The sequence below is a fragment of the Trichosurus vulpecula genome, chromosome 6, assembly GCF_011100635.1.
Source record: "Trichosurus vulpecula isolate mTriVul1 chromosome 6, mTriVul1.pri, whole genome shotgun sequence".
Taxonomy (NCBI): Eukaryota; Metazoa; Chordata; class Mammalia; order Diprotodontia; family Phalangeridae; genus Trichosurus; species Trichosurus vulpecula.
In genome coordinates this window covers 196,709,581-196,731,250 of record NC_050578.1, presented here as the reverse complement: position 1 = coordinate 196,731,250, position 21,670 = coordinate 196,709,581, and the positions used below count along the sequence as shown (strand labels likewise).

The window sequence follows — 21,670 nt, the reverse complement described above, 5'->3', positions numbered from 1 at the left end:
CATCTATTGATAACAGATGATTTACAATTGCAAAATGGGAATAATAATTGCATCTACCTCTCAGGGTGGTTGTGAGGATCACATGAGATAATCAGCACAGTGCTCGGCACAGAGGAGGTGCTATATAAATGCTAGCTATTGTTATTATTATTACTAATATTATGTATCATCCAGATATTCCTTTCCATGAGCTCTTAGGCAGCACACTCCGATGAGTAAACAAATCCCCAGTAACACGGGATTTTAGGTTAATTTCCTGGTTAGCCAAGTTCACTTTCAAAACTGTTCCCACTGAACAGGATCATTTCTTCGCTCTCAATATAACGAATGTACTGCGATCCAACTAATGTTCATTAAGCACTTAAAATGTGCAAGACACTACACCAGGCTCTAGATAAAAAGACAGACATACAAAGGATATAATGAAGTATATAAAGACAAAATGAAAGCCAGTCTCCACTCAGTCTCTGAAATTTCACTGGGAATATACAGTATGTAAACAGGTAAGCATAGGTACACAGACATGCATCTATCAGTATGTACTAATACAAACAGAAATAACGTTTAACACGTTTTACATGTATTACATATAATACAAATACATCTAATACAACATGCAAACAGAGAAGTATATGGGCATAATATGCACATATATTTTGTATATATATGAATATATGTGTATATGTGTTTGTGTATTATATATAATGTCTATACATATTTACCTTACATATACATATCATATTCTCCTAACGGAACGCAAGGTACTTTAAGGTGGAGAATGGTTTTTATTTTTGTGTGTACATATGTGTATGTATGTATGTACACATATAGATTATAATGCACACATATGTATAAATATGTATGATGTCTATGTGTGTAGATATATATACATATACATACACATATATACATGTTTGTATGTAAAAAGCATTAATAACTTAGGGTACACAAAAAGGCTTCCTGTAAGAAATGGCAGATGAAATGAAGGAAACTTGAGATTCTAAGAGGAAAAGGTAAAGAAGAGGCATCTTCTAGGCCTGAGCAAAAGCCTGTACAAAGGCACGGAGGTGTGGAACAGCGAGCACACTCTTAGGACTTCAAGTACCTCATCTGGGCAACTAACTTACCCATTAACTATCATATCCCATTTTGGCAAATAACTAAACTCTGAATCTTCCATGGTACCTACAAAAAAATCCTTAACAGATTAAAGGAAAAATTCCTGTTCAACTAAAACTCCAAAACATTTATTCATTATTTTAAATAAATTCAAATTCACCAAACTTTTCTTTCTGTGACTCAGGCACAAAGCTGCTTTGTCTATTAAAGTCCTTTAAAATGATATACCAAAATGTCTTCTGTTGGTAAACATACTACCATCCTAAGTTCTCCCAGGTCTCCATTTCCTCACAAAAGGTCAAAATCTCCTTCTCCATATACCCATCTGACCAACCAATAACCAAATTCTGTTCATTCTTCCTTCCTGGTGTCTCTGTTACCACTGCCACCAAGATAACAAAAGTCTTATCCCTTCATGCCATGACTACTACAAGGACTTCATTTGGTCTCTTCGACTTCAGTCTCCTCTGTTGGATTTATTCTCCAGGGCACTAATGCCAGAATGATGTCCAATAGTTAATCAACATGCATTTCAGCACCTACTATGTGCCTCTTTCATCAGATCATTCTTCTGTGCAAAAACCTACTCTGGGAAACCTTTCCTGATTTCACAGACTATTCTCTCCTTCCTTCAATGTTCTTAAAGCACTCTGAGTCTCTTCTTTGCATATCTACCCTAACTCCTTCAGGAAAGGAAATGTAATTTTTTCTTTATATTCCCCAGAAACTAGTATAATACCTTGCACATAATAGTACTTATGTTTATTGAAAATGTTTGTTGACTGAAAGAACGAATGAGGAGAAAAATTTCACAAGAGGCAGGAAGTGGGTGCAGGGAAGAAACCATGTCTTCATTGTACATGCAAGGCAAGGAAAAACAACTCAGTTTATTGTTGTCAAACACACATGTTGTTCACCACATTTAAAAGTCTATATTTTAGAATTTATTCCATTATTATAATTTTTGGGCCAGTATACGTAAATTGTCATTATAGCAACATTGTTTATAAGGCCTAAACAGGTAGTTTTAAAAATAAGCATTATTAATATGCTATATTTGGAGAGAAGAAAAGGTCACAAACTTATATGAGCTATACATATTAGTACAAAAACAGAGTTCATTTAAGTAGGACCTGTCAGCTTTGAGGTTTTCTTTAAGAATTCTACTTTATTTTATATCCTTCTTTTTTACAAAAAGAACAGAGAATGCCAGACAAGCTTTGAAAACTGTAAGCTGATCTTATTATTCCCCCAACCTGATAAACATACAGAGCCTTGACTTACTTCCTGGAAACTTAATATCAAAAATCATCGAAAAAGCATAATAAAATTATGAAATACATTCCACCCAGGGGCATAAAAGAGCCCAGAGTTCCATAATCAATTCAAGTTAAAACTTTCTGACTCCTAATCAATCAAAATATATTAACTACCTGCTATATACCAGGAACTGTGTCTGGCTGTAGAAATACAAATACAAATAATGAAATATCCCTACTTACAAAGAATTTACATTCTATCAGGAAAATAAGTTCACACAAAAATACATACATAATAAATATAAGGAGAATTAAAAGCAAATAAAAATATGATTTAAAAATACAATACAGCTGAGGAGGAGGGGACAAGTAGCTGTGGGGTTCAGAAAAAGCTTCATGTGAAAGGGGATACTTGCATTGTGTCTTGAAGGATGTCAATACCTGTGGTTTATTCAATAATTAGAGTATGCCACCAAGGAATTCACTTAAAAGGGCTAACCAGTACTTTGCTATACGATATTAGTTTAGCAGAACTTTCCTTTGCAATATTAATTACGCTACACTAAAATCCTACTTTCTGATGCCTGTCTGTGGTATGGAGGTGACTCTCAATTCTTGAATCTGTATGCTGTTGGGAAAACCACGGAAGCCTGCCAAGGACTGGATAACAATAATAACTTAAACTTAGAATTTTGTTGTTGGGTCGTTTCAGTCATGTCTGACTCTTCACGACACCATTTTGGGGTTTTCTTCGCAAAGATACTAAAGTGGTTTGCACAAAAATACTGAGGAACTGTAATGTATGTTTATATTTATGAAGCAGTTTGCCATTTTCTTCTCTAGCTCATTTTATAGATGAGGAACTGAGGCAAACAGGGTTAAGTGACTTGCCCAGGGTCTAGTAAGTGTCTGAGGCCGGATTTGAACTCAGGAAGATGAGTCTTCCTGATTCCAAGCCCAGGGCTCTCTCCATTGTGCCATCCAGCTACCACCTTGTAGTTAATCAAGGGCTTCCTCATGTTATCCCATTTGATCCTCACAATAGCCCAAAGCAGGGAAGGAAGCTCTGCCAGCAGAGTACAAGCTTTGGCAAGTTCTACCAGACTACGTGTGATGAACCTTGTATGTCGTCTAAGGAGCAGACTGAAAGCTTATCACCAGGCTGGTTAAGATCCTTGAGAGCAAAAACTGTTGTCTGTATCTTTGTATTTGCAGCACCTAGCACAGTGCTTTGCACATGGTCAGCAATTAATAAATAGCCGTTGAATTAAAGGTTTACAAATTCTATGGACAAAGTAATGCAAAAACTATCTACTAAGTTTTAGAAAAGTTAGAATCTGTGTTGGTAGAAAGAGCACCCACATCAATGAAATTATAGATCCTTTATGTATTGAAATGAAGATATGAATAAGTGCAAGAAACACAGAAAGGGAGTACTGAAATAAAAGAGAAAACACACTTCACATTCACACACACACACACACACACACACACACAGAGAACAAAAAATAAAAAGGGGGGGAGGAAAACTTCACTCATCTAGACACATGGAAAACCTACTAGTCAAAAATTAGATATATAGAACATTTTTTTCCCAAAGAAAAGTCATTTTATAACTTTCAAATACATTTAGTAGGGTAATGAAGTTTTGCCAAATAGAATATGTGAGGGACTTCAGTATATAAGTTCGGAAATAAATTGCAGTTAACACAGGAACTTGGTATGCAAATTAATACTTTTTAAGAGTTTGTTCTCTGCAGCAAATTAAATATTCACCTCTTGATGTTGTTTTTATTACTGAATTAATCTATTTATACCCAAGAGTAGTACAAGAAACTTTACCTCAACCCATAATAAAATTTCACAAATTATAATTAATAGGTTTCATTACATTAAATACTGTCAAATACTAATATCTATCTTCATGAAAAGGATTCAAATAAAAGGTGAATCTTTTCTATTTACATAGAAAGAATGCTTTTAACCTCTTTCAGTAACAAAACTGTGATGAGCAGTATTTCTGATGATATGTGAAATAATTACACTAGCATAGAAGTGTGAAAAAGACCTAAAAAAAACCTCTTAAAATTATGTTTAAAGCATAATATTCAGGACAATCACCTGTGACTGTTCAATTTCTGCTTTGTTTAATTTGATCCCAAGGATTTCAGCAGCAACTTTCTGAAAACACAGGAATACCTGTAACAAGAAATAGGGTAAAAATAATTAAAAGCAGATATACTCAAATTACCTTTAAATGCATCAAGTTTTTCTTCAATTCTAAACAGTGAACATTGCAAAAATATGACGTCCTGGGCAATTCTGAAAATGAGTTATCTGGAAAATGCACTGTCATTGTAAATATCATGAAATATTAAAAGGATTAAATCACAATTTTTAAGACACCGTATGGTATACTGGACTGTTAAAATGAACTTGAAGATGTATCCCTTAACAGTTTTCAAAGGTTATGCCTAATTAATAAGAATAATGAATCTCATGGAGTGGTTGCATGTTTTTGAATTTGTACTATTTGAATCTGTAAAATGTCTTCACTGATTCAATGAATTAATGGATATAGGTAGTACAAATTTGAATAATGCAACCACTTCCAGGGTTCCTAATTAATACTCATCAGGAACAGCTGAGCTATAAAACCTTGCTTCCAACATAAAACTAGCTATTCTTTTTGAATAAATTACAGCTTTTTTAAATAATAAAGTGTAAGACTGAAAAGTGGTTTACAAATCCCTCAAGGGCTTGAAAATGGATCAGTCCAAACTAATTTCTGATATTCATCTCTAAGTTCCTTAAGTGTGCCATATATACCAATTTGACTTCAATTTCTCACTTCTCATCCCAAGAAAAATGCTCTTTAAACTGCTTTTAGTCAGTCTGTGGCAGGTGTAAACCAAAAAATGACCTAGGACTAAGTTTCAATTCCACTAAAGAACTGTGTCATTTGAGTTAGCCATTTGTTCATTTTGAAGATAGAGACAGCTAGGCACAGGGCCTGGAGTCAGGAAGACCGGAGTTCAAATTTGGCCTCATACGTTGACTAGCGGTGTGACCCTGGGCAAGTCACTTAACATCTCGTTTGCTTCAGTTTCCTCATCTGTACAATGTGGATAATAATAGTACCTACCTACCAGGGTTGTTGTTGAGAATCAAAATAATATCTGCAATACTTGCTTAGCACAGTGCCTGGCACATAGCAAATGTGATATAAATATTAATTATTATTATTACTTCATCTTTACAAATTAGGAAAATACTGTCTTCCCTCCTTACCTCACAGGGATCAAATGGGATACATGAGAAAGTCCTTGATTAATCATAAATTGGCATGCAAGTTTAAGTTATTATTGTTATCCAACCCTTTAACAGCTTCCATGGTTCTCCTATCAACATGCAGATATTTCGTATCTCTCTCTAAATGAGAAGTGCACTAAAACTGGTACCCTTATTTTCAGAGTATGGTAGAAACATTAATTATTCTTACAAATTATTTACCTTTAAAAAGGCTCCTTAATTTCCTTTTTTAGCAACAGCTTTATGATTACGATAACCCATGATCAATTTCAGGATAAGATTTCTATACCTTTGAACTCTATTAATGTACTACATTGTACAGCTTTTCTACTTAAATATTCTACCTAATTCCTATTGAACGGCTTTTACAAATTCTCTAAATGAATTTTTTATCCTAATACTATCATCCCAGGTGTTGATCATTCTTTCATAGCTTTCTGTCACCTGCAAACCAAGAAAAGTCATATTACATTATTTAGATCTTTGATTTTTTTAAAAAGCCAAGTATCTATAAACCCAAACTAATTCCACGGGTACACAACCTGTTTTGATCCTCTTGGCTACAAAGACAACCACCTATTGAAAATAACTTTTTAGTAATGAAGTAGAATCCTAAGGCTAGGAGAGGAGTTAATGGTTACAGGGATTAGAAGGGAGAATGCAGCAATACAACAGCCACTATCAGTGCTTGTTCTCTTTCTTGCCCACAGTTCAACCATGGATAATCCAGATAGCAAAGCAGAGAAAATGTTCCAAAATGTTCTTTACATAATAGGGAAGCGCATTATTGATTTAGTCAAGAAACTAAGCTGAGCTACTAATTGAACCTACATACAAAGCTACATACATTACATACATACATATACACATATACACACATACATGGCATCATATAATGGATTTCTAATTCTGGCTCTACCATAAACTAGCAGTGTGATCTTGGGAAAGTTATTTAAAGTCTCTGAATATCATTTTCATTTGTAAACTAAAAAGTTTAATTAAATGTTCTCTTACATAACTTCCAACTCCAGATGTTTATGATTCCACATGCCATGGGCATACTGTAAAAGGAATTCAATTCAATTTAATTTAAAAAAAAAACACTTCTTGACTATTCCTATGTGCCAAGCACCGTGCTGGTGATATGTCTACAAATATAAACAAAAAAGCCCCTGTGCTCAAAAAGCATACATTTCCTAGAAGGAAACAACATGTACGTAGATAAGTGAATACAGAAAATAAACAAAGTCAATTCCAGAGTCAGTAGGTAAAACACTATTAACGGAAGTTATGAGAAAAAGAAGCTTGGAGGTTCCAAGAAGCCGTGATGAGAAGAAAGAGCATTATGGACAGAAGTTTAGAGGTGGGAGATAGCAGGTCATCTATGGGGAACAGAGAGCAGGCCAGTTTGGCTGGAATAGAGAGTGAATGAGTGGGATTAATGTGAAATCAGTCTGGAAAAACAAGTTTGGAGCCAGAATGTTAAGGGCTTTAAATGCCAAACAGAGGTGTTTATATTTTATTCTACAGTCAAGAGAGAACCACTTAAGTTTCTTGAGCAGGGGAGTAATACAGTCAGGTCTGTACTTTAGGAATGTCAATTTAACAGTTATATGGAAAATGGATAAAAAAAGGGGAAAGACTGGGAGGCTAAGAGACCAATTAGGAGCCAATAGCAGATATGAAGTAGGAACAGGTCTTGGAGACTATTATGCTAAAATCAGAGCCGAGTCATAATTCTGACCTTGCCAGGACAGTATAGGTGGGTCACTGCCCAACCAGGTAATAGACAGTTGGTGAAGATAGTTACTTGAACTTCTCTGGGAATGCCTTAACAAAATGCAGTCATCACTGTCTCTATGAGCATGACTTGATCCCCTGCTAATATGCTCTGCCACCTTCAAGCTTAGTTTTAAATTTAAAAAATTGCTAGGATTATATATTTATTATTGTGACTTTGTTCCCAGGTTTGACACTTAAGTAGTTTTGTATTTTTCTTAGTCATTTTGAGAAACCACTCAAGTTCTACTCCAATGCTTCATTATGGTATGGAGTTGAGCCTAGGTTCTCAAAGGCTATCCTGGTATATCACAAATTTTAGCAAGTCCAACCAAGCTGGAAAGAGTTCAATATGGGTCCAGTGACGGACTGCGTCTACCATATAAAGAACAACCCAGCTTACGTCAGAAAGAGTCCTCACCAAGTTGGTTACAGGATGATTAACTTTTTGACCAAAGTAACTATCAAACTCTACTAAGGCATAGAGGGTAATGTGAATTATGCTAAGGGACCTAGAGAAATCACAGGTCCTTGAAGTATACTTTGTTTTCAATCTAGTGTAAATTGCCAGCAGATGAAAAATACTATTCTGACTTAATCAAAAATTAAACTGTAGTTTTAATTGAGAGAAGTTGCCATGTATTTCTACTCAGTCATCTTTTTCATATATAAAAAACAGCAATGAACAGGAAAACACTATTTTCTTTAAAAAGTGTAAAGCATCTACATACAGTTGGCTTATTTACTCATCCTTAACTATTATTTAAAACAATGTTTAATTTCTCGTTATTCGGGTTTTTTTAGTCACATCTGACTCTCTGTGACTCTATTTAGGATTTTCTTGGCAAAGATACTAGACTGGTTTTCCATTTCCTTCTCCAGCTCATTTTATAGATGAGGAAACTAATGCAAACAGAGTTAAGTGACTTGCCCAGGGTCACACAGTTAGTAAGAATCTGAGGATGGATCTGAACTCAGGTCTTCTGGACTCCAGTCCCAGCACTCTATCCACTGCACCACCTAGCTACTTAATCTCTATCTCTGGCTTAATATTTTCAAGTTTGGAAAGACTCATTAAGAGTTATCTTCAGGAAATTCTGGCTTCAAACAACAATCCTGTAGTTCAGTTGTCTTTAACTTTGTCTGGCTTTTCTGCAACCTCAACCACAAGCGGTCTATTTACCTTACTTGTCTTTTAAACCTAATTAAAGGGAAAGCTTTGCCAATACCTCTGGCCTGTCTGCTTTCCCTTCTTATTTCCCTACAACTAACAGACATCAAGAGTTTACTGAATTGTATCAGCACTGTGGACCTTCATGACTGTCTTTTATAAAACAAAATTTACTTGTCAATTTACCTTTTGGGAAAGAGAGGTGAAATATTCACTCAATATAATATTTCTACCTAAGTGTGTTATGAACTGAAGGTTGCCCTTAAAACAGGATCAAATACAAAATTGTCTTTGATACAGAGATGGAATTATAAAAATCTCCACTTGGACTACAAAATATTTTGGGGAAGAGTCATCTCTTCCAGAACAAACCATTTTAAACCAACTTTTATAGAGAATTTAACTTGGTCTTCAAATAGAGGGAGAAAGTCATTAGAGCCTAAACTAAACGCAGCCCAGGAAATTGCTTAATGGCAAGAACTCCCAAGAATATTGGTGAATATATGAAATATAAAAGTGGTTTGGTAAGCCACCACTATTCTAAACAATGCAAGAGAATTTCCAACTGCTAGAATTAAACATTTATAAAATCATAACATCACAGAATTTTGAAAATGAAAAAGGCATCTCCTCCCAAATGTGTACTTACACACACACACACACACACACACACACTTCAAGTGGGTTTTAGTTACACTCTTTACTTACAGAGTCTCCTGTCTTTGCTGACACAAAATGGCTGCTGAGGCCATTTTCCTGGCAAAACCGTAGGTGTTTATCAGGTTTTACTGTTCTCATATGCTCCAAGTCAACTAGAAAGGCATTGAAAGAAAAATAAAATCCAGTATGTTATTGTTTGTAAATAAAACTGTTTAATTATTTTTAACATAAAAAAAACATTCTATTTTATTCCTATTATAATATAGCTGGGTCTGCTTATTGTGTGTACTGTGCCTTATACATAGTAGATACCTAGTAAGTGTTAAATGAGTGAGTAAATGTTTAAATGCCTCCTACAAATTTGCTTTGAAATAGTTTACAGTCTGACATAATCAGAATGTTTTTGAGTTTTGTAATTTAAATGCTGTATGGCAAATATCTGGTTAATGTCTAGAAATATAAAAATATTAATTGAATTTGTTATTAAAATATTTCTAATTTCATAAAAGGAGACTTCAGAAAGGTCCTTTAGAAAGTTTCCTTCCTTTATATATTTTGAGAGTGGTGTTCATTGATTTTCCCTGTGATGGGCCCACTGGAAATAAAGCACTTAAACAAGACAGCATTTCACTGAAAAGTGTTAGGTGCTAAAAGCAGAACATGGAACTCAAATCTTGACAGGTTTTATCGTGTACATTCCAATTTTTCCAAATCTGATCCTGAAGTAACAGGAATCTATATTGAAAAGTTTCTCTTTTTATTGCATTGCAGTACCAATACGGGTGTTGACTCAATGCCGTCAAATTATAAGGCAAATATATTCACAAGGATTTAAGGACAACTAGGTTCTTTGAGTCAATACAGGAAAAAAAAACTTAAACTGATTTCCTGAGGAAGGGACCCAACTGACTTGTAAAAACTTGTAAATTTGCAAATCTAGTAAGCCTGCATAATAGTGGCAATTGATTATCAACTAAAAAAATGCTCTCATACTACATAAAAGGCTTTATTTAAAATGATATTGGAGGTCTTTAATTTGTAGGCTCTGGAGATTTTCTCTAGGAGATTTTTGGTCTAACAGGGGATTCCTAAGTCTCATTTATACTGCTTACCTTGGTTAATGTGGAGCTTTTTTTTTTGGCCACATGTTGCTATTCCTTAAACATCACTGAGGCCTTGTTTACAAGAACAGGCCTAAAAACGCCCAGATACCACAGGCATTAATTTGTGGACAACTAAAATACTAAGCTATTAGCACTAATGTTTATACTACAGTTTATCATAATATTGAAACTAAAATACTTCTTCTAATTCAACAACAACAAAAGTAAGAACAAATAACGTCACTAGGAAAAATCCCTAATGAAATCACTAACCAATTAAACATAAGGCAATGTCACCTTTTTTTACTGGAATATTCTCCATTATCAAAAAACACATATGTACAACATATCACATACCAAAAGTCAACCCAGCATATTAAGCAACATAATAACTATATAACAATTGTCTTAATGAAGAAAACAATTTATCTATTGAGTATATTTTACTTCATTCTACCCTAAACAAATATTAAAGAGATGCTGGTAGAAAGGAAAGCAGTGATTTAAAAAGCCAGTATGGTTTCATTAAGAACAGATCATAGCAGACTAACCTTACTGCATTTTTTTCAACAGGTTAATAAACTAGTAGATCTGGGAATTCTGCAAATATAGCTTACCAAAATTTTAGCAAAGAGCGTCACTAGATGATAGATACAATTACATGGATTTTGAACTGATTGAATAGACAGATTCTAAGAGTATTTGTTAAGGGTTCAATGTCAAGCAGGTAGGAGGGCTTCAGAGGAGTGCCCCGAGGATCTGTGTTGGATCCTGTGCTATTTCACATTTTTGTCAGTGACTTGGATAAAGGCATGAATGGCATGCTCATCAAATTTTCCAGTGACACAGCGATCCTACCTAGTTATGCTGTGAAGTGAAACTAGATGCCTAAAGTTAGATAACAGAAACAAAATGATCATATCCAAGTTATGTCAAAATCTATGGTGAAACCCAACAAGCATGGTGTTCCCTAGAGCCTTGCAGATTAGTTCACAATCTTTCCCAATGGAAGCATTTTACTCAACATAAGAAACTTATATGCCTGCTCTTATTTACCAGTGCCTCCTTCTCTTCTTAACTATGCTTTCTGGTCTGCTACTAAAATTTATTAAATAAATTTTAGTCCCAATAGTTAATTAATGTTCACTCATGGACATCTAGGAGCTGCTGAAACTATTACATCTTTTGGGGGAGCCTGAAGAAGAGGAAGAAAAAGCTTACAATATTTGTGTCAGCTCTACCTGCAAACTTACCAAAATTGTAAAAATAACCAAAATTTTACCTTCCTCCAAAGATTATTGATTATATAAACAAGTCCTTCAAGGATTTGTGAGTGTTAGTGATTCTATAAGCAGAAAAATATGTTGCTATTTTATAGACAGTTCATCTGGCTATTTTCAAGGAATTATGCACAATAAGTACTGAGAACTGAGAACAACAGTTACTGGGTATTTGTAGTATTCAAAAAAATGACTCATTATTGATCCTGAGATAGTCATAAATCTCCAACTCTTTACTTTAGTCTCCTTCTTTAAGCCTTACCTTTAAATAGTTTTGAAGTTTTCCTTCCCTTCCTAATAACATGGCATAGTGAATGAAAAGAACATTTTGCCTAGGAAGTGAGACTTGGGTTTTATCCTGGGATGCTATAATCCTAGCTATATGATACTGGACAAATTAAAATCAACATATGCCCATAAGTGCCAACCAAATGCAAGTCATGATGTTAAGTGCTGCATCCCTGCCTTGAAAGTTCTCACTAGGCTACCTAGGGAGACAAGAGACAAACATGTGAAAAGTTAAATAACTATAAAAAGAAAGAAAATTAAATAACAGTTTCAAACAAGGACAGAAGTATGTCATGTGGGTAACTACCAACTGAACACAGACAAAAATTACTAGAGTAATTTTCTAACTCACAAGAGTTAGAAAAGGCTTTAAGGATGTGGAGTTTGAGCTGACTCTTGAAGAACTGGTAAAATGTAGGTAATTGCCAAGGAATGGAAGGAGTAATACAGGTGGATAAACAACAAAATGAGAAAAAAATGTGGTTGGGGAAACCGAGTTAAGTTCACGAGATAATGCATAAATATGTTTGTCTAAAGCAGAGAATTTTAAAAAGTCAGTGAAGAAGGTTAAGAACATTTGTAGGATATAGAATGCCTAAGGAGACTGAATTTGATTCTGTATAGTAATGGAACTTAGCACAGTGCCTGGCACATGACAGGTGCTTAATAAATGCTTGTTAATTTCAAATGACTGACTGGGAAGAGAATAAAGTTTTTTGAGCAGGATAGTGTTTCTGGAAGATTAGTCTGGTAACATCATGTGGGATGAACTGAATGAGACTCACCTAAGAATTTATAAAAGTAGTGATTGGATTAGATAATCTCTATATTGTACTCTAAAATTTTTATTATCGGTATAGTACAATAATCATAAACTATCATCTATAATTCTGAGACATATTTTCTGAAAATAAAGAAGCTCCCTTCCTTGGACCTTTTAAAATATGATTATCTTTCACTAAAACCCGAAGATACAAAAGAGGAGACATCGAGCTGAAAAAGTCACATTGTTTTTACACTATAAAATCTATAACCTATAAAAGTTCCATTATGCCACATCAACATTGCTGAGGCTTCCAGTCTTACTGCTGTTTTGTCAAAATTGAATTTCTTTTGCTCATATGTAACATTTCAAACACAAATTTTTCATTCACCATCTGTAGCAGTAGTTCCAATATCTTGGCACCATCCTTAGGTAACTATGAGGGGTGCATCTTTATAATTCCTGACCATCTAATTCATGCTAGGGTGGCTTTGACCCATATCAGTAAAATGATATCATGTGTTTCCATGGCTAGTCACTTAGTTCGTGAATAGTACTTACAGCAATAATTTGGTTTTTTAAAGAAAAACATTAAGAATATTATATAGACTACAAAAACATGTCTGTAATCATTGAGTTCCAACTCCTCTCTGGCAAAACATCAGGGTGAATCAAGTTGTCCCAAAGATTGTAATGGCAGTCTCAAAGCAAAAGTAATTTTAATTCACCATAACATCATGAAAACTATCTTCATCTCCATGCCTTTGTACATTATTTTCTCTAGGTCCATTCTCTCTTTCAATTCAATTTGAATAACATTTATTAAGAGCTCACTATGCAAAAAACACTGCTAAATGCTCAAGGACACAAAAACAAAATTGAGAGAGACCCTTATTTTAAGAGGTTTACATTCTCTTGGGGAGATACAGAATGTACAAATACAGGTACAGTAAAATGTATTTTGAATAAGGAGAGAGGACTAGCAAGTAGGAGAAGGGGCAGGTTACAGGAGAAGACTTCAAGGAAGAAGTGGTATCTGAGCTAAGGCTTACTGGAAGATAAGAATTCTTCAGTTGACCACCTGGATATATATGCTGATTAAATGTAGCTGTGGGAAATAAGTGTTGACCTGAGTTATCATAAACATATGAGAAATGCTACACCATAGTCTATACAGTCTAGAATCCATTTACTGAAAATAAGGACAATGTATGTTGCCAAATAGGTTAACATCCCTTTAGTGACCTATTATTTATCCAAGATTATCAAGTGACCAGGAATTTACTAAATTATTTTTTGGTGAATTTGTACTTTCTAGAGTGATTAAGCAAATAGCCAAGAGGGATAGGAGATGGGTATGTCAGCAGGCACAGAAAATGCGATATAGCAGAAAGAACACTGGAACTGAAGTTGGGATAGTCCAGGGTTCAAATTCTGATTCTAACACTTACAAGCTATGGGACCATTGGCAATTGAAAATTTCTTTAAGCTTCAGTTTCCTCATCTTTAAAGTGATGATAACAATATTTTCAATGGTCCCATAAGAGTTGTCAGGAAAATATTTTACAAACCTAAAAATCCCTATTTATATTTGAGTAACAGTCTGCCAAGATGACAGGGGAAGGGAGTCAAGAAGATAAAAATGTTTAGTGATCAGAGAAAAAGAGAACAGGTTGCCAGGCACAGGAGAAATAAAATAGTCAGATGATGATATGGATCTAAGGATTAGGACATCATGAGGAAACTAGGTAGGCAGACTGGTGACAAGTAAGAAAGACCATAGGAATGCCAAAGGTTAAATGAGTTGTCCATTATTGCTCTTAAGGCAGAGAGACAGTATTAACTAGCATGCATGATAAGTGAACCCTTATGACCTGAAAACAAAGCCACCCAGGCAAACCATGTGTTGGTGAGTTGAACCTTTCTGTGTGCACTGTGTATATCAACATGCCAAAAAAAAAGTCACTCCTTAACCATAAGCAAACATATCTATATACTTTGTTTTACACTGCCAATGAACTCTTCACAATTTATGTAAAAATCAGTTTTAATAACCAAAATTATATACTAAATATAAGAAGGAACCTAGATTAACCCTTTGTAAATGACATTTAAAGCACCTACTACATGCAAAACCTTGTGCTAAGCACTGGAGTGAAAAAGAAATGAAACAAGACACAATGATCCTTGTTCTTAAATTTATCATCTAGTAGAGGAGATAAGACATATACATAAACACTTATAAAGTAAAATGAAAAATAATTAGAAAAAATCCAAAGTGTTAGGGAGCCCAATCTTCTCATTAAAACAGATGTCAATATTCTCTGTGAAGTGGGAGGAAAGATCATATACTGAGTACAAGAGCATAAAGAGCAGCTGTGGCACAATGGAGAAAATACCAGATATGGAATCTGAAGACCTGAATTAAAATCTCAGTTTTGTTATATTTACTATCAGTACGAACCTAGGCCAAATCACTTAACTAAGCATCACCAGATCACACAGAATTTCAGAGGCCATCTAGTCTAATTCATACCTAAACAAGAATCCCCTTTATAACATGACCAAAAAGTTAAGTAGTCATCTTCATCAGTGAAAACACTGCTACATGGTATAGTGTATACAGTACTGTGCCTGGAGACAAGAAAACTCGAGTTCAAATCCAGCCTCAGACAAAAGATGTAAGTCACTTAACCTCCATTTGCCTCAGTTTCCTCATCTATAAAATGGGAGTAATAATAGCACCTACCTCCCAGAGTTGCTGTGAGGGTCAAATAAGCTCTACATAGTAGGTCCTTACATAAATGCTAGATTTTGACATTAGTGGTAGTAGTAGTATTTGAGGGGAAAATCTCTCCCATGGTAACCCAATTCTAACAGTACTATTAGGAAGTTCTGTCTTATGAAAAGCCTAAATTGACCTCTTTGAAAATGTTTTCTCATCTCAAAAATGAGAATAATACTACCTGCATAACCCTGCACTGAATTATATCAAAAGATATAAAACATTTTAAGTGCTCTATAAACCAGAAAGTGGTTATGTCAGCTACTGCTATAAGGGTTAAAACTGGGAAACTCAGGCAAGTTATTTCTGATGTGAATTATCATGTCTTCAGTCTTCAGATATTTGCATAACAGAAAACATCCATATTTATATAAAGCTCCCTATCGGGGATACAGGCATTTAGAAACTTCCTTCTTTTATGGCTCTACACACGAATATCAAACTAGGAATGTTGAGGAAATATATGAAATACCCTAATAGAAGAGGAAAATGTACTTTGATTAAGAATAAATCATGCTCACTAGCACTGATGACTTATTTTTCATCTATAGGGATGAAAAGTTTTATATTAGTATATAATAAACTTTTTTAAGCTCTGTATGAAATTTCACCCTAGAATGACCTTGTCTCATTTTTCTCTGTCAAAAAATCCTACCAACCAAGTTTCATATTCTGAGTTTACGTATCTGCACGTCTTTTGAATTCCCAGTTTATTTTATTTGCACCTCTTTTAGAATGCCTCATAGCCTGTCTTATCATGATAATTTAGATATCTGTCTCATAACCACTGATAGATTGTAAGATCCTTGAGGGCAGACACCTTGCTTTGTACATTTCTGTGTCCCCCCCCATAATATTTAGGATAATACTACGCCATATGATAGGTAGGGACATAATGAATATTTGCTGAGTTGAATTACAAAATAAATGATGTTGAAAAAGAGTAAGATACAGAACAGAACTCAGCAGACCAAATTATGAGAACTTTCTATGGCAGCATTTCTAGTACCCTTTTAATGTACTTTAGTTGTTCTTTAAAAAATGATTAAAACAATACACTCAAGTACATATGACAAAATATTTGTGTATATTGAAAGAAGAAAAGGAGCTGATAAGGGAATAAAGAAAGGAAAGTTAAAAGAAATGAGAAAAGGGAAGAGTTGGAATAAAATTGATGAAATGGGAATAAGAAAAAAAGGATGGGGAAAATATATAGATGACCAATCCATATATCTCTTTCCATTCCACTGAAGCTTTCCTTTAGTAAATGCTAATCACCATCTACCAAAACTAATGGAAATTTCTATGAGTTTCTTTGATATGTGTCAAAGAAAACTGTGGACTACTTAGCTTTATCCCTGGTACTTTCTATAGCTTTCCTTTCAGAGGAAAATATATAACTGGTTCTCTTCTCTTTTTAACTATACTCAATAACATGTGAAGTTATTTTCCCAAGAACACTGTCAAATTTGAATTAATTTCTACATTTTTAGGCTTCTTATACTTTACTACCCACCACATACTCTACCATTTAGGTATAACGGTCTACTTGTTACTCCTTGTACAGAACATTCCAGCTCCACACTCCGTGCCTTCTCAATGGCTACCCTTCATGCCTCAAATTATCTCCCTCACCACTACTGTCCAGTTTCCTTGAAAATGTGGCTTACTACTACAGCAAATCTCTCACAGTATGCTCTACTGCCTATGCATTTCCTCTGAGATTATTATCCATTTACACCATATAGATCTTATGTGTCCACAGTTACTTGAATGCTATCTCTCCCATTAGGTGAGCTTCTTGAGGGCAGGGACCTATGTTTTTCTCTTTCATTGTATCCTCATTTCTTAGCATGATACCTGGCACACAGTAAGTGCACAATAAATGTTTGCTGATTAACTGAATAGAAAATAAGAATTATTCATACTCCTTTTCCCATTCTTTTATAAGCTCAAATTTTAAAATCAAGAAACAAAAACATTAATTCATCAAATGAGCATTCAAGAAAATCTAGTCATTGCTATGTCATCACTATTATTCATATTTTATAACCTGCATGGGGCCAAGTTCTGCCACTTAGAACTTTATATGTTCCAAATTTGCCCTTTCTCTTTATGATAGCAAGTATTTTAATGAAATTTCTTACCTATTATTTCTTCCCTATACTATTTCAAGAAGTTTTCCTTCAAGGTTCACCCATGCTCAAAATAGCCTGTATTCATTCAAGCTGCTAGCTGATCAACCCTGACACAAATTCTGCCCTGTTAGTCTCCTGGGACTGTTTGTTCTCTATTCTAGAAGTTTCTAACTCATTACTCTCTCATTATGTTCTTAATCCTCTGGCTGAGGAAAACATATTATAAATTGACATGGCACAGGTAGCTCTATCAATAAAATATGTACATTCTAAAAATATATGAATATTGATAACACATAAGTACTGATTAGAATGTTATCACTTATACCAGGAGTATCAAACTCATTGCTCCCAAATGTGGCCAGAACCAGAATAATCTGGGAAATGTATAATAAATGTATAATACAGCATAATATTAATTTGTACTTTCCTGAGTCAACATGCAGGGGCAGTTAGGTGGCACAATGGTTAGAGTATGGGGCCTGAAGTCAGAAAGATTCATCTCCCTGAGTGCAAATCCAGTCTCATGAACTTACTAGCTGTGTCACTCTGGGCAAGTCACTTAACCCCATTTGCCTCAGTTTCCTCACCTGCAAAATGAGCTAGAAAAGGAAATGGCAAACCATTCCAGTATCTTTGCCAAGAAAACTCCAAATGAGGTCACAAAGAGTCAGATATGACTAAAACAACTGAACCACAATAAAAAGTCAATATGCAGCTGCAGGGACTCATTTCTATTTGAGTTTGACACCACTGATTTACATTACAATAAATAAACAATGTAGTACTGTGTAATGTGATTTTACTAAATGCAACACAGATCTAATTCATGGCTACAACTCAAAATAGTGGAACCGTTAGATATTAAAATCCATTTAAGTTGCTTCAAAGTATCACTGTGTTCACTTAACCTCTCAGTTTCCTAGGCTATGTTGCAGAATAGCTGCAGATCAGCATTCGTAGAGAGAATTTCTTTACTGAGCGTGCCCCACATCAATGAAATAACAGCACACCTCCTCACCCAAAAATAATAAATAAAAGGAAATATTACTGGAAAAAAGAAAGAATTGCTAAACTGCAGAGCACTCACAGGCATAAAGAGATTCCATGTTGAAAGGGACCTCTGGAGGCCATCTACCCACAGGTGGTCATCCTATCTTTATTTCAAGACATTTCAGTAAGGACCACTACCTTCCAAGGAAGCCCATTTACTTTTGGATAGCTCCGTTTGGAAGTTTTTCTCAATATCAAACAAACTTATTTCTTTACAACTTCCATCTACTTCTCCTTGATCTGCCCTGTAGGTACAAGCACAAATCTGATTGTTCTTCCATAGGATGACATTTCGAATACTTTAAGATATCTATCATGTGTATCCTAAGTATTCTCTTTTCCAAGTTAAACACCCCAGTTCCAACTGCTGATCCAAGTATGCCCTGATCTTGAGGCCCATGACCACCTGGCCCATCCTCCTCTGGCTGTTTACCAGTTTATCAATGGCCTCTCTAAAATATGGTGCCTCATATGAAGAGGTGCTCTAGATCACTTTTGATTAGAGAAATGCAAATTAAAACAACTCTGAAATACCACCTGACACCATCAGGTTGGCTAACACGACAAAAAAGGAAAATGACAAATACTGGAGAGGATGGAGGAAAATTAGGACACTAATGCACTACTGGTGGAGTTGAGAACTCATTCAGTCATTCTGGAGAGCAATTTAGAACTATGTCCAAAGGGCAACCAAACTGTGTATACCCTTTGATCCATCAATACCACTACAAGGTCTGTATCCCAAAGGTATCATAAAAAGGGAAAAGGACCTACATGTGCAATATAGCAGCCCTATTAATGGTGGCAAAATATTGAAAATTGAGGGGATGTCCATCAATTGGGGAATGGCTGAACAAGCTGTAGTATATGAATGTAATGGAATATTACTGTGAAATAAGAAATGATGAACAGGCAGATTTCAGAAAAACCTGGAAAGATAAACTGATGCAAAGTGAAATGAGCAGAACCAGGAAACACTGTACACAGCATGAGCAACATCATGTGATGGTCAGCTGTAAATGAGAGCTCTTCTCAACAACACAATGATCTCAACAACACAAGACAAGTACAAAGGACTCGTGAAGGAAAATACTATCCATATCTAGATAAAGAACTGATGGACTCTGAATGCAGATTGAAGCTTTTTTTTCACTTACTTTATTTTTTCTCCTGGGTTTTTTATTGTTTTTTTTTTCTTCCACAACTATGATGAATATGGAACTATGTTTTATGTGATAGCATATGTATAAACAATATGAAACTATCTACTATTTTCAGAAGGGGGAGTGGAGGGTGGGAGAAGAATTTGAAATTTGAAATCTTGTAAAAATGAATGCTAAACATTTTCTTGATATATAATTGTGGGAAAAATACTAATCAAATATTTTTTAAAAAAGAAGACTTAAACATGTGGGTTGAGGAGAGGGGCAGTAGCTAGGTTCTAACAGACTTTGAATGCCAAATAGAGAATTTCATATTTGAGTGGGGGTAGCAATGGGAGAGGTGTATGACATGGTCAGACCTGTGCTTTAAGAAAATAACTTTGGCTGCTGAATGGACCAAATAGAAATCAATGACTCCATGAGAGAACAAGAAGTACCAAAACAAAATCAAAAGATTAAAAAAAAACAGAAAAGAGTAAATTTTCTGAGATCAAAAATAAATGACCTAGAAAACAGATTGAAGAGAAAATAATGTGACAATAGTATCTAGAAATCTAACAAAAAGATAACCCCCCCCCCCAAGAAATAAAACATGGTGTTTCGAAATGGACACCATATGCCAAATACCCCAGTTACTCCAGTTGTAATCTGATAAGGCAGAGTAAAGCAGAATTAGCAGTTAGTTCTGGACACCATATGTCTCTTGATGCAGATTAATAAGACTGTGTTAGCACTTCTTGGCTGCTATATCTTATTATTAACATATATAAAACCCTCAGATCTTTTTTAATATGAACTATTATCTAATCATGCTTTTTTCCCATCTTGTATTTCTTAGTTTCATTTTTTGAAAAAAAAATTTATCTCTACTACATTCTTTTAGATTTTACCCCATTTTCTAGCTTCTCAAGATCTTTCTGGATACTGACTTTGTCATCCAAGCTATTGTTAAGTATTTTTCCCAGCTTTGTGCCATCTGCAAATTTGATAACCATCTTGACAAGTCACTTATGCTCTGTCAGCCTCAGTTTTTTCATGTGTAAAATGGCACCTACTTTTCCTGGAGTTGCTGTACGGATAAAATAAGATAACAGGTATAGCTCTTTGCAAACCTTACATAAATGTTAGGTATAAATATCTGTCTACTGAAATTTCTGCTAAGAAAAAGGTGGATTCATGGAACACTCCACTAAAACTGAGATAAAACTATTAACAATTAACTTTTTGTGCCTGCAAATTCAACTAGTGCTTCAAACCAGCTAAATGCATTATAATCCAGCCCACACTTCACCATGATTACTCACTGAGGAATAGCAAACTTAACTATTAATAAATATAACCATTTTAAGGAAAAAGAAATTTAAGGCAAAGGAAATCTAAATCATTTACCTGAAAGGGTAAGGAGAAAGTATAAAAATGTATGCCTATAGGTGAGTCTCTAAAATGTATAGTCTTCAAAATGTATAGAAGCTGGTAAATTTCATTCCTTAATGTTCTAACATCATCATTGTCATTAAAAACAAACAAATTTGATAATTATATGTATATCATTTTGTTCAACTGGAGGTTTTCTGTTCTTTCGCAAGTGTTTTATATTACTCAGTGGAAAGCATAACTTCAGCTTCTTTAAAAAGAAAATTTTAAAATTGTTTTTAAAAGTAAACAGTAAGTGTAATATCTCTGGTATATTTGAGCGCTCAGCTAGTTAAGACACATGATATGTAAAAATTAACAGTGTTGCTAATAATTGAAATTTCTAAACCACAGGTTACCAAAGAAGGGATCAAAGCAATCATA

General features: G+C 34.6%; 1 protein-coding gene across 2 annotated transcripts in view; it reads right to left on the bottom strand.

Annotated features, from left to right (window-relative positions):
* RAB28 (RAB28, member RAS oncogene family) overlaps positions 1-21,670 on the bottom strand; it is a 129,627-nt gene that overhangs the window by 9,438 nt on the left and 98,519 nt on the right. For both annotated transcript variants that reach the window (XM_036765545.1, XM_036765544.1), the window contains exons 5-6: positions 9,349-9,452; positions 4,500-4,577 (exon numbers count right to left, since the gene is read on the bottom strand). In XM_036765545.1, coding sequence (XP_036621440.1) covers positions 4,500-4,577; positions 9,349-9,452 — 182 coding nt within the window. The remainder of the gene's footprint in view (positions 1-4,499; positions 4,578-9,348; positions 9,453-21,670) is intronic.